General features: G+C 42.2%; 1 protein-coding gene across 2 annotated transcripts in view; it reads left to right on the top strand.

Moving 5' to 3' along the window:
* The window catches only part of ZNF512B (zinc finger protein 512B), a 280,648-nt gene extending 268,333 nt beyond the window's left edge, over positions 1–12,315 (top strand). The window contains exons 13-17 of one of the 2 annotated variants that reach the window (XM_078651662.1): positions 17–208; positions 1,530–1,631; positions 2,681–2,743; positions 7,170–7,268; positions 7,536–12,315. In XM_078651662.1, coding sequence (XP_078507788.1) covers positions 17–208; positions 1,530–1,631; positions 2,681–2,743; positions 7,170–7,268; positions 7,536–7,844 — 765 coding nt within the window. In that variant the 3' untranslated portion in view covers positions 7,845–12,315. The remainder of the gene's footprint in view (positions 1–16; positions 209–1,529; positions 1,632–2,680; positions 2,744–7,169; positions 7,269–7,535) is intronic. The other variant, XM_078651663.1, reaches the window with a different exon arrangement.
* Positions 12,316–12,643: the final 328 nt, after the last annotated feature.

A 12,643-nucleotide genomic window follows, 5' to 3' on the forward strand; every position in this document is an offset into this window, starting at 1 on the left:
TGTTGATCACCCCAAGCCCAGTGAGGAGCCGGAGGAGAACTTGGAGGATGAGTCTGCAGAGGACTTTGAGCGAACACCAAGTGGCAGGATTCGACGCAGGTCAGCTCAGGTGGCTGTTTTCCACCTCCAGGAGATAGCAGAGGACGAGCTGGCGAAAGATTGGAATAAACGGAGAATGAAGGACGATTTGGTACCTGATACCAAGCTAGTGAGTTATGGTGCTTTTCCTTACTGTAGATTGTCAGTGCACAACTTGTGAGAGCTGTTAAAGAAGTAAAGTGGATGTGAAGCTGCTTTGATAAGAAGCCCAAACATGTGTTTTCTCCTTTGTTTCCAGGCTATAGTATCACCACTTGCATACTTGTTCACAAGATGAATCTGTGGCTCTCTCTGTCTAAAATTCAATATTATAGCTTCAAACAGTATTTCATGTAGGGGAGAATTATCTGAGGGCAGCTTGATTTTCGTGAGTTCAGGGCATCCTCCACATATTCTCCTTTTGGGGAATATTCATGGTGCCCACCAATGCTGGGCCTGAAAAATGGTCTGCATGACATCCAGGAATATAGTATGAACTATTTTCTGAGCTAACAAATGGCAGAGTTTGCAAACAGTTTGTTGTGTACCAATCGTATTAGGTTCGAGACTACAGACCTAATACTGCCTGTGGTCTCTCTGGGGGCTGGTTGGGCATACTACACGTCCCTCAACACCATCTTCACTCAGACTCTAGTTAGATGTAGATCTCACTAGACATTATGAACATGGAAGTCGCCTCTTGATTAATGTAACATGTGCTTTGAGAGTAACATGGTTTATGATCCTGTAAACTACAACATGAGAAGAAATGCATATATATAGTTGCTTGTGTAATGATGAAGAAGATAGTCTAAATGGTGTAGTTAATGACTATGTGAAACACCATTCCTTGGTTTCTTTGATAAAAGATATTTAAAAACCAGAGCCTACATTGGAACTCTCACCATTGCAGGCACTGCATATACATACCCTGTGCCCTGGATAGTAACAGCTTCACTATACAACAACTTGCCCCCCCCACCCACACACAGACACACACACACACACACCGGCACAGTGAAAAAAATGTCTCTTGCATTGTACAGCCACTCGCTATCTCTCTGCTTGTTGAAATTATTCACAGACACTCATCTCAGCATTTTTCCTTGTGGACTGCTCCCCAGAATGTGCTGGGGCTTTAAATCTTACCTGGTGCATCTGAACACAACCCTCCCTTGCAGCCATCCACACCAACTGGCTACTGGCACATCTTATGTTACATGCCGGTGCTGCATGTCTGATGTTTTTTGTCTTGTGAACCTTCTCTGCATCTGGGCACAGAGTCAAATTTTATTCCTGTGTTTGAATCAGCATGAGGTCACGTTACTCTATATGGTAATCGTGATTAAATTATTAAATGTGTTGTGTGTCGTGTCTCAAACTATTGTTGGCATCTCCAATCACCAACAGCAGGACACAAGTCATCTTAAAATCTCACTTTGTTTTGGCAGCTAAATTACATCCGACCGGGACTTCCGACATTCCATCCACGGCTTCTGGAAAACTGGAAGAATGAAGTGAAGGAGCAAGGACAGATCATGTGTCCAAATCATGTATGATTCACACCTCCAAGTACCATTCAATGGCTTTTCTCTATCCCTATGGTAGTTCCTACTATCCTATGTCACTAAACGTGGATCTTACGTCATAGTTGATATTCTACGTGTCTCTTTTAAAGTTCAAATTAAGGCTCCTATTCTGTAGAAGAATGTAATGCCTTCCCTTTCGCTCCCCGTAGAATGGAGTCTGTGAAAAAATGCAATATTAAGGAGCTTGTTACATCCCCTATGCCTATTTTATTTTTATTTAAAAGATTTATAAAGCGTGCAGCTACCCAACAGGGTTTCCCGGTGCTGAGCAAGACAACGCACAAGCCGAGGTTGCAGATAGTAGAACACAAAGGATTATACTTGGTTGTAAAGAAAGGTCTTTAGCTTCTTACGGAAGGCTAAAGGCGTCTGACAGATCCTAAGTTCCAGAGGAAGAAATTTCCACAGTTTAGGTCCAAGGTAGGAAAACGAGTGGCCTCTCAGCCGGACTCTGGGAACAGAATAAAGAAAGAGGCTGGCTGATCTCAACTGACGAATGGGTACGTAAGGTTTGACCAGGCTTTGTATATAAGGGGGTGCTAAGCCATGCTTAGCTCGAAACATGTAACATAAAGCCTTAAACTCGATGCGCTTGTTCACCTTGAGCCAGTGGAGTTGATAAAGCAAAGATGAGGCAGAGGCGTGTAAAGGCAACCGAAAAAGAAGGCGGGCGGACGCATTTTGAATGAGCTGTAAACGGTGGACACAGGCTTTATCAGTGCCCTGGTACAATACATTGCCATAGTGAAGTCTGGAAATCACCAATGCCTGCATAACGGTTCTCTGGGCTGCAGGTCGAATTAACCAAAGGACTTATTTAGCCACTTGAGAACCGCTAAGCAAGTTGCGGTGATTCCAGACCTCCATGCCTAGTGAAAATCCCATATCCATTTCCGCCAGGTAGGACCATATACGGCTAAATGCCTGTACCACCTACTGGTAATGCTTTTACCCTCTTTCGCAGTGCGTAGTTTTACCTGAGACCCAGTAACACTGTCTTCTTTTACTTACAGTGCTGCCAGGCGGTTTATTCCAGTGTGTCTGGTCTGAAGGCTCATCTTGCCAGCTGCAATAAGGTACTCTATTGCATTACTAGTATACAAGATAAAACGATCAAGCTTTATAAAAATGAGAATGTTGTAAAAACTTGTGTGGAAATGCAGCTGTCACTCACGCACACAGATAACAGCTACCGTAGCAGCGCGTTTCCTTCAATCCAATCCATCACTACACTCTCCCTTCACACAAACAGATTAAAGCATCACAGGCCTTTGCTGCGCAATCTTCCTCATTCACAGAAAAGCTAAAGTACCTTGAGTCACAGTGCAAGGTTATCTCATGCCCTGGCAAATCACCAGTGACAGCAGTGCAAGCGTCCGTCAGGTTCACAAAGCATGCCATGTACATCACAGAAAGCACCCATCCAAGTGTCTACAGCAGGGCAAGCTTCATAGACGCATGTGCGCCCACTCGTACCAGGTATATGACCATCACTAACCGTGGAAGCACCTCACATATAGCGTGTATAGCATAGATCGTAACTGTGCAAAGCTTCCACATATGTACATTTGCGCACCAGTAAATGTTCCAGCCTCTGTGCAGAACTATTACGGGAACTTAATGGTAGATGGCAGCAAAGTAAAATGAGTGAATAATAACATCAGTGTTACCTCTCAGAGAATTTTCAAACATCAGTTGCAGAACAAAGCTCTCATGACTATGTCTACAGATTGTCATTGGAAGCTGAGCTCACTGTTCTCAGGCACTGAAATTGTGGATCAATTTTTGATGAGAGCTAGGACTGAAGAATATCAAAAGATTTGCACCGGTCTTTGCCAAGATTAAGTGTGTGATCGACAGGGAAAACTTTTCAACTAAGAGAAGAGAAAATGTGAGGATTTTCAATTAACAGATAGAACTTTGCTGTCTGTTGCAACAGAAAAGTGCATAGACCCTGAGAATTGTACTACCTGTGTCACAGAAATGTTCTTTAACACCCCTTTACTCTCTGGTTCTAACTGGTTGTCTCTTTACCTTGTGGTGTAAACACTGTACCAGCCTGAGTTTTCAGTAAAGGGAAGCAAGAGTAGTTCACCATGGCAAACTGCATGATGTGCACCACATTGCCCCCTTTCTCTTTCCTGCCAGTCGTAATAATTTTGTCACATAGTCTCTGAAGTTGTATAACCAATGTATGTTCACTCTTTCCGACATCCGTGAGCTATTATTCCAGCCTGACTCAAGTGGATGAATAATGGCCCGTTTGTGAATATTTCAAATATCCCCCTTTCTAATCGATAAAATATTATGAACGTCCTATGCTGAATGCATTGAGAGAGTCCCCTTTTAAAACTTCGAAGTGCATGCTACTGCCCCAGTGTGATCTTTCTGAGCATCTTCCTTTGTCAAGGCATTTTTTTACAAACACCCCGCGGTATACTGCCCTTTTCTGTGCCTTTGAACAGCCCATCTGAGCTAGGAAAAAAACTATGAATGAAACATTCTGGACTCTTAGAGCAATTTCCTGTCCGAGTCCTGGGCTTGTTTTAGTGACCTTGTCCATCTGAAATTATTTCACATGCTCCCTAGCAGTACCCTAGTCAGCTCCTCTCACTGTTGACTGTGCAAGGTTTCTGCAGGTGTCCAGAGTCTTGTCAGAGGTGTTTGTCGTGTAGCTCGGTCTTACCTTGATGATTGCACCTTGGGATCAACTAACTTAGAATATAAGATGAAGCGCCATCCCACCTTCAAGTAAGCTTTATTCGAGAGGTATGCCATGGAGTGAATAACCTGTTGGACAGTTCCTACGATAGTGTGACTAAATAACACTGAACTCAGTTTATGAGCAGCTGTGATACCATCTTGACTCGGACCACGGATCTGGCCTTAGGAGTTTCCATATTTACACCTGTATAAAGGACTTCTATCTTATTCCCATACTCCACTGAAAGTACCCCTTGTAAAAAATAAAAAATGTAGTGTTTTACCCAGATGTTACTTTCAAACACAGGAGTTATATGCCGACGCAGATGATATCTTAGGTGAGAACCGCCTGCTGCTCCCTTCTTCTCATTCAAGGAGAAGGAAATGGGAAAAACCCGAAAGATGGGAATACTGCAAAACATGCAGAAAGAAAAGAATGGCAAGGAGTTAAAACGATGGTGGAGAGGCAGCATAAACAAAAGTAAGGCGTATTATATTGAAAAGAGGGAAAATTAGCACAAACAAATAGAAGTCAAAGTGGAGAAAAAATAGATTCATTGGTTCAAAAGGAAGAAGTGGTGCATAGGGACGGGGGGCAAGCAACATGGACAGAGAGTGTACGCAATAGAGAGGGCATAGGGTTGGGGGGAGGGTGTGGGGGTTCAACGGCTGAATGAGTGGCAGAATTAAGAGGGACATGAGACAATGATAGAGACAAGACATTAGAAGGTATATAAGAGTGCATAGAAAAGGAACAGAAGAAGAGAGCAGGAGGAAAATGGAAAGAGTGGTTCCAATCAGGGAGAGAGTACTTGACAACAGTAAGGAGCAGAAGTAAGAGAATGAGGAGTACAAAAAGAAGAGAGGCCACCGTATCAGAGTACTACCGATGAAAAGAGAATGAAAGGGGATCAGACATAAGTGAACAACACCATCTCCACTATAAGTATTTTTCTAAAATGTGAAACGTTACTGCCAATGTTTTAGGACAAAAGTGTGTGCAATGTCATATGGAACAGTTATTTACCTGTGACAGTAGTTCTCCAGCCAGAGTATCCTCTGCCGATTCATAGCCTATAGAGCAATTCCCACCAGCTACCCTCACTGGAAAACTATTATTACAAGTAAGTAACCTTTTCTTCTGCAGCAGGGTGTCTGTCTTCCTCAGATTAGTAACTTGTAGGCTAGATTCCAAAGCAGCACTGCACGCCTAATGGTAGAGGGGAATTGAATTGAAGAAAGTCAAACAAGTTGGTGAAGGAAGACTTCCAGATGCGATATCAGATTTTTCCCTAACTCCAGCAGGGAGATTAGATATGAGTTTTAAACATCTAAGAAACATGGGCTGCTCCTGGCTAAATAGGATATTACTGAAACCTGGAGGAATAGAGAGGCTTAGAAGGCAATGGGAGATGGCTCAGTAATCCAGGTGGCAACAGGCACAAGGAAGAGATGCTGTCACTTTTATAAAATGCTGTCAAATGGGCTAGAATAGGAGTTATGACATGAGACAGTAGCCATGCACCGTATTAAAGGTTGGGTTGCTGCCCCCTTGTCTAAGATATACTTCATGAGCAAGAAAGGAAGGGGAATAGCAATCAATGTTTGCAAACTGAGCACAAACTACATAATATTTAAAGCCCAAATTTCACTTATTCCTTCTAGGCCTAAGGAGGCCAGTTTTGAGGAGGGGTTCTCCCCCCAAATCCCTCCCAGAATCCCGCATACTTCTTCAGGCCCTTATTGCCCTGGCAGCACAAGAGCAAATTGGCCTGCTGGGTGTTACACTTCTATCATCCCTCCATGCCGCCCAGTACTTTTCTTTAGACATCGGAGACCTTTAGTCTTTTTAGTTCACATGAAGTGGCACCCTACTGCCCCTCTAGAACCTTCTCCCAGAAACTTTATTCTCATTATTATTATTACCAGAGAATTATATCTGAGGGTTGAAAAGTGACAATGCAATGAAATGAGACTTACTCTGCTTCTGTTGTTGTAGCTAGGATTTTGTTAATTTAACATATTTAATAAAGAAAAGAGAATGTTTCCTTTATATATGTAGCATATATGTTAAAAATAAAGAGATATTCTCTTATGAACAGTGTTCTAGGATGTGTCACATTGTTCTATGTCACAATATAAATGTATTTTCTGACATAAATATTTTGGACTAAATATCATTTACGAAAATATTGCTCCTTTGGGTATAGCTTTTTTTCCCTACTGATGCCAGTGAGGCCATATTGTAGTAAATGAGATATGGGGCACCGTTTTTTGACAGATGATATAAAGGGCACTGTATTCTGGTACCAGTACCCTCACACAGGAAGAAATATTTAGTGTTCATTCATTCATTGAACATTCCCATGAAGGTGCACTAGTAGAAACGTATATACCTCTTTCTGATATTTGTTTTGTTAAACTTTATTCTGTTTCCTTGAGTCACTTCCCCTCTCTCTGCCCTCAAATGTGGGCGGAAAGAAAGAGCAAAGGTGTGGAAGGTGGCAGGTGCCTATGGGGTTGTATCTTGTAGTCCCTTGTTGCTCGGTTCCCTTACCATCCAATGAGTATTGCGCAAGATGGAACCAATCTCTACTGGCAGAAAAAAGCCAGCACAGTGAGTAACCCTTGTAGGGACTTACTCACCGCTCTGCAAGAAAGGAGATAGGATGGTCTGATGCAAACTAAATTGTTATTAAAACCGTTCATATAATATGTGACTACATTGCCTCTATATACAAGTACACAGTGGGTTTGGGGATGAACATCTGCGCTGATTCTAACGTGTTCTTCTCACAGGGGGATCTCTCGATCGGGAAATATCGCTGCCTCTTATGTTTCAAAGAATTTAGTTCAGAAAGTGGAGTAAAGTATCATATACTGAAGACCCACTCTCAGGTGAGAATTCCAGTTGTCCATTCTTAACAGTTTCATCTTTAAACAAGGTCATGGGGTGGTTTTATTGCGGTGTAGAGTGGGCTTGCCATTGAGATGTAAATGTTGCCTATCCAGAAGAAGGGTGTGTTTGCCATGTCCATTCTTAAAACACTCATGGTAACACTGACACATCAAGTCGAGGGTGGTTGTCAGTCCTACCCTGAACCTGGCATTCTTGGAATGCGAAGAAGGATCCTTATTTAGAAGTATTTATTTCTTCTTTTACAGAATTGGTTTCGAACATCCATAGGAGCTGTGTCCACAAGGAAGTACCAAGAACCTGCCTCCAAAATTAGAGAGAGACAGATAAGCACACCAGGGAAAAAGCGTGGGAGGAAGCCCAAGCAGAGGCTCCTGGTAACCTTTCCAGCCCAAGGAAAAGGCAGCGTTGCAGCAAAGACTAACCCTCATCATAGGAACAGCAATGCCACAAGCTGGGAAGGAAGCAACATTCGCAGCTCTGAGGGCAGGGAGAAGGTCAACATGCCTTTTGGCATCCGAAGAGGATTGGGGACCAGCAAGCTGCCAGAAAAATGATTGTTGTAAAGGACTGTTATGATTCTTAGTTTACAAATGCTCCGGTTCCTTAAGAGGGACAGCGCAGTCCTGTCGAATCCTGCACCATCCTCTCGCGTATTCTCGTATTATTCTTTTTTACTACAGGACCGAAGTAAGAACCTCTGTAGAGTTAAATAATGTCCAAGCACAAAATGCCGAAGATATGCACTTCTCATGCACTCGGAGTACAAGTTACACAGCTATACATGTAGAATACACATACTACATGTGCAGACAACGTATACACGGTACCTACACAAACAATACAGATATGCGCACTCTAGCCATATGTCTATATATTCATACTATTCAGACTTGCGTGTAATACGCACACATACTTTTGTGAATATTTAGACAACCCATGAGCGAGACACAGAGGAGTGCGATGTGAGAGATTAAGGCATTGCTAAAATGGACAGAACACTGCAGTAGGAAGCAATGTGCCCTGAGAAAGGAAGTGGGAGGTCATAGGGCACAAAGGGGAATGGCAAGAAGCGTTGTCCCATCAGGCCCAGGAGCATAATGAGCCTATAAGGTTATTAATATATTCCCCAGTCCCCAATCTCATGTGTTGTTACAATGTTTTCAAATTTGAATGAGATGGCCAAGCTGTCTTAGAAAGAAGTCTACCTTTGACTCCATGGTCAGGGTGAGACATTAAACCTAGAGTTTTTTTTGTGTTTCCTAATATTATTTGCACCTCATTTGTTGAGTGCCACATGAAGTTTTTGAGCTATACATTCCTTGTCCAGGAAAGGTTACATACATACACCTTCATTCCAGAACTACCTTTGCTACTTGTCCTACTGCTTTGAAAAGGTTCTTTTGCTGAACCATCTAAAGGGAGTCTTACCTTTGTCGCAAAACCTATTGCTCTAGAGTAGCAGATTGGCAACACACGGCACTTCGTGCTTGAGCCATATGAGCCACAGGTCTGTAATTGCACTTTTATGAAGCATGTTGCAATGCCCCCTTGAAGGCTACAGGTTATGTGACTTTTGTTAGGCAATGCATCCTTTACTATTATTCATGGGACTTTTTTAGTGGGCATGGCTGCTGCCTCACTTGCAGGATCCGTATATTTACATCTAGTCACTAGGTTGAATAATCTAAATGTATAGGTTGACATATAACCCTGCCTTCCTCTTTTCCCCCCACTTCACCCCAGTAGAATGCACTTTGAGCTGCAGGCGGATTCTTGAGTTAGTCAGCCTTACGTTATGCAAACATTTCACTTGTAAGCAGGATGAGCATCCCCAGTCCATCATTGTTCCCCTTCTTGGTGCGTGATGTAGAGAACACCAACTATCTTGAACATCCAGTTCTGGTCTTTCCCATTTAGGCCCGCCTGATACTGTTTAGGTGGAGGCTTCAGCCCTGAGCTCTTTCTCCGTATTGATGGAGCTGAGGTTGCCCCGGCCGTCCCTGGCACACTGCTGGCTTTCCTCTGGATTGGAGCAGCAGTTTTTAGTAACGTATTATCACCTTCTACAAATGTAATTCTGGCTTTAAAGAACCATTGCTGCAGGTAAGTATATTTTTCTTCCTTGTCCTTGACAACCTCCACAATCCCAGGAAGATTTTAGGAATGGAATAACACTGAAATAAATAGATCAAAGCTCCATGTAAGTGTTGCTCTGTTAGGTAGAGTTGAAGATTAACTTTCTCAGCAAGTGAGGCATATTACAATGTGGAAAGACTACTCCTCTCCTTCTAGCAGTGAGGCTCTAAGCACATCATCTCACCTTTTGCAAAACTGCAGTTTTTGCCCCCATGACAACCTTTCACTCTAGTATCATCTCTGAAATATTAGTGAGGCGTTAGACACCTATTCTTACTTTCAATGTGACCAAGAGACTTTGCACAGACTTGGGATGATATTTCCAGTTACAGATGGCCAGGACATGTCCGTTCTCAAAATTCACAACTTCTCCTCTGCATCTAAGAGTTGACCATGAAGACCTCATTTGTAAATTGGTTGGGCCCTGGGGGTATTCATTTCCTTTTGAGGAAGGGTAGCCAACCCTTTTCACTTCTAAGCCCATACTGTATGTATGCAGGATCGAGCAATAGATCCAACAGCACCCTTTTTCTTTTAAGTCATAACTGATGATTCAGAGGCATTCAAGTATCCCAAGAGCAGTTTGGTATTTACCTCTAGCTAGAGTACTAAAAATTAGATGAAATGTATTTACTGTTGTTCAAGACGGAATTTTAAGAAATGCATTGGCTGTTGGTCAACACCAAATTGTAAATTACTCTCAGTAATAAGATGCCCTGTGTGCCAGGTAGAGGAACCATCCACTTGTTACCATCTTATTTGGTTGCGTCTCCCTTTATGGTAAATGAAATATCCCTGAAATCTTCAACGGGTAATATTGTATTTCAGCCACTCTGAACCTGATTTATGATTCAAACTACACTCTGCCAACATAACTGCACTACATTCTCTTCTTTCTCCTGGACGCAGATGGACTATAAATTAACTTCTGATTACACTGTGCTAGATCCTTTTAACAGAGTCTGCCACAAAAATGGAAACAAGACTAAGCTTGTATGCCTTCAGAATGTGGTTACAATACCAAACTAGTGTCAACGCCTTGTACTGCCCTTACAAGTATACTGCCTGCTGATTGGCACATCTACCCTTCAATCGGAAGCACTTTGAACGAAATCCCTCAATGGATTGGCAATTCTCTACTTTTAATGTGGCATAATGTGGTATTTCCCTACACTCAAACTCCTATCTTAGTGTCAAGAGCCATCTTAAAGACTTCTGACACGAATCTGATATCATCACCAAGGCCAAGTTCCAGGCCCTGGAATGTTTTCCACCATCTGATCGTTCAGAAAAATATGTTGAATGTTTGAAGTCACTAAAAGGTGCTTGCTTAAGGGTGGTACTTTCAAACCTCTCCCTTTCTGTCTGAAGTGCTCCAAATAACTCAGCATACAAAGCATTCAGCCTACACACATCTTCCCATTTCCTTAAGTAGTGCTGCAGTTTACAGTGTATCATGTGCTGCTTAGCTATCCCTCCTGATTAATACAGGCACTCAGTTTTACAGGTAGGCTAAGTATTGCTGTACTTAACTGTTGACAAGCCCCTCAAGACAAGATCAAGTTTTGACTGCTGTGGGATCCCTGCATTGAAAAGCTAGTCTTTGGTTCAAGTTGGAAATGTTTTGGTCCCTGAAGTTACGTGCAGATAACTGTTGTCGCCAATTATCTACAAGGATATGATAGTTCTTACTCAACACAAGAACCAGTAGAGCAGGCAATCATTTTAAAATACTTTTTGTGAAAGAAACATTCCCTAACCCTGAAAGACCTGTTTAGAATTAAGGTGGTACAACCACTGTGACTGTCGGTGTGTTTTCAGTGCTACAACAGGCCTGCTCTTGATTGATGAATGCAACTAGGGTACTTCAGAAACTAAAGTGTGAGAATTTGATGGCTTCCATATGCTCCACAAACTTAAGTACTCTTTCATAGGTGTAGCTAGAAACCACAATGTTGTCCGCCTTTCAAGCATGTGGAGGATTACTTATTTGGCTCTCGCTGACTTTGAAACTGATACTTGCATTGTGAAAATAGGGCGTGGCATTTTTGGCCAGGACAGCACTTGACGTTGGTGCAAAGTTTGTCTTGCTTAGTTTCTGTTCACTTCTGGAAATGAGGTAGGTGTAACCATTGAGCCGTCCAGCTTTCTGTGTTTGTGAAAATAGCCAGGTGGAAATGTGCCGTCCGGTTGCTGAAAATGAGACCTATGTAGGAAACCCTGGTGGCAAATATATAGATACTCATCTTTCGTCCATTGTTAAAATAGGGCAGTTGCACATGTTAGGCAGTTCAGTTGTCAAGGTTAGTTAATTGGGACAGGTGCACATGTTGACAAATTGAGTTTTCAATTTTGGTTAAAACGTGTTAGGTGCACAGTTTGGGTACCTCAGTTTTTGGTCTTATTAATCAAATATGCTGGGGCACCTAATGGGTAGGCCAGCTTTTGCTTTCAGTGAAAATGGACCAAGTTTAATTTTTGGGCCAGCAAGCTTTCAACAGTAATACACATGTAGAAGGTGTAATAGTTCAGCTGTCTTGCTATTGAAACCTGTGAAAATGTGTCTGGTCCAAACACCAGGCTTTCCCTGCCTTCTCTTGTGAGTTCTTGGGTTTGGTGGAACAAGCCCTTGCAGAACCAGGTTCTACCTGTTTAAGGATTCCTCTTTAGTCCTAGATTTATAACAGTGAAATAAGTATTGGCGCATAAGCTACTTTTATACAGACTTTCTGCCCTGAAGTTAACAATACATTTCTTCAAACTGATGTATGTAGGTCATCTAAGGCCTATTAATGACAGGCTCACTAAATACTTAGACGGGATTAATCTATGTACTGTATGTATCAAAACATATTGTAACAAATAAATGTTTATTGATTTGTTTTGTAACCATTTGGTGTCTGCATTTTTTTCTTAATGACATGTTACTGCTGCTGGCTTTCAATTGGCAAGTTTATTCAAAGCAGCAGTTATTCATCGCTCTCCCTAATAACTCTTAAGTGATTCGTTTTGAAGTGGAATGGTCTAAAATGATAATTTGCTTCGGACGGTAGGGAAGTGGAGTATTATGTGGGTTAGACCTCAACATGTAATACTATCACAATAGCCCTAGGAGGGTCATTGGAGTCACACTAATAAATCCTCAGCTCATTCCTGGTAGTATGGCAAAGAGCAGTCAGGCTGTACTAGAGGAACATGCGTTAAGCATTTCAGAGTA

Source organism: Lissotriton helveticus, chromosome 7 (genome assembly GCF_964261635.1).
Source record: "Lissotriton helveticus chromosome 7, aLisHel1.1, whole genome shotgun sequence".
Classification (NCBI taxonomy): Eukaryota; Metazoa; Chordata; class Amphibia; order Caudata; family Salamandridae; genus Lissotriton; species Lissotriton helveticus.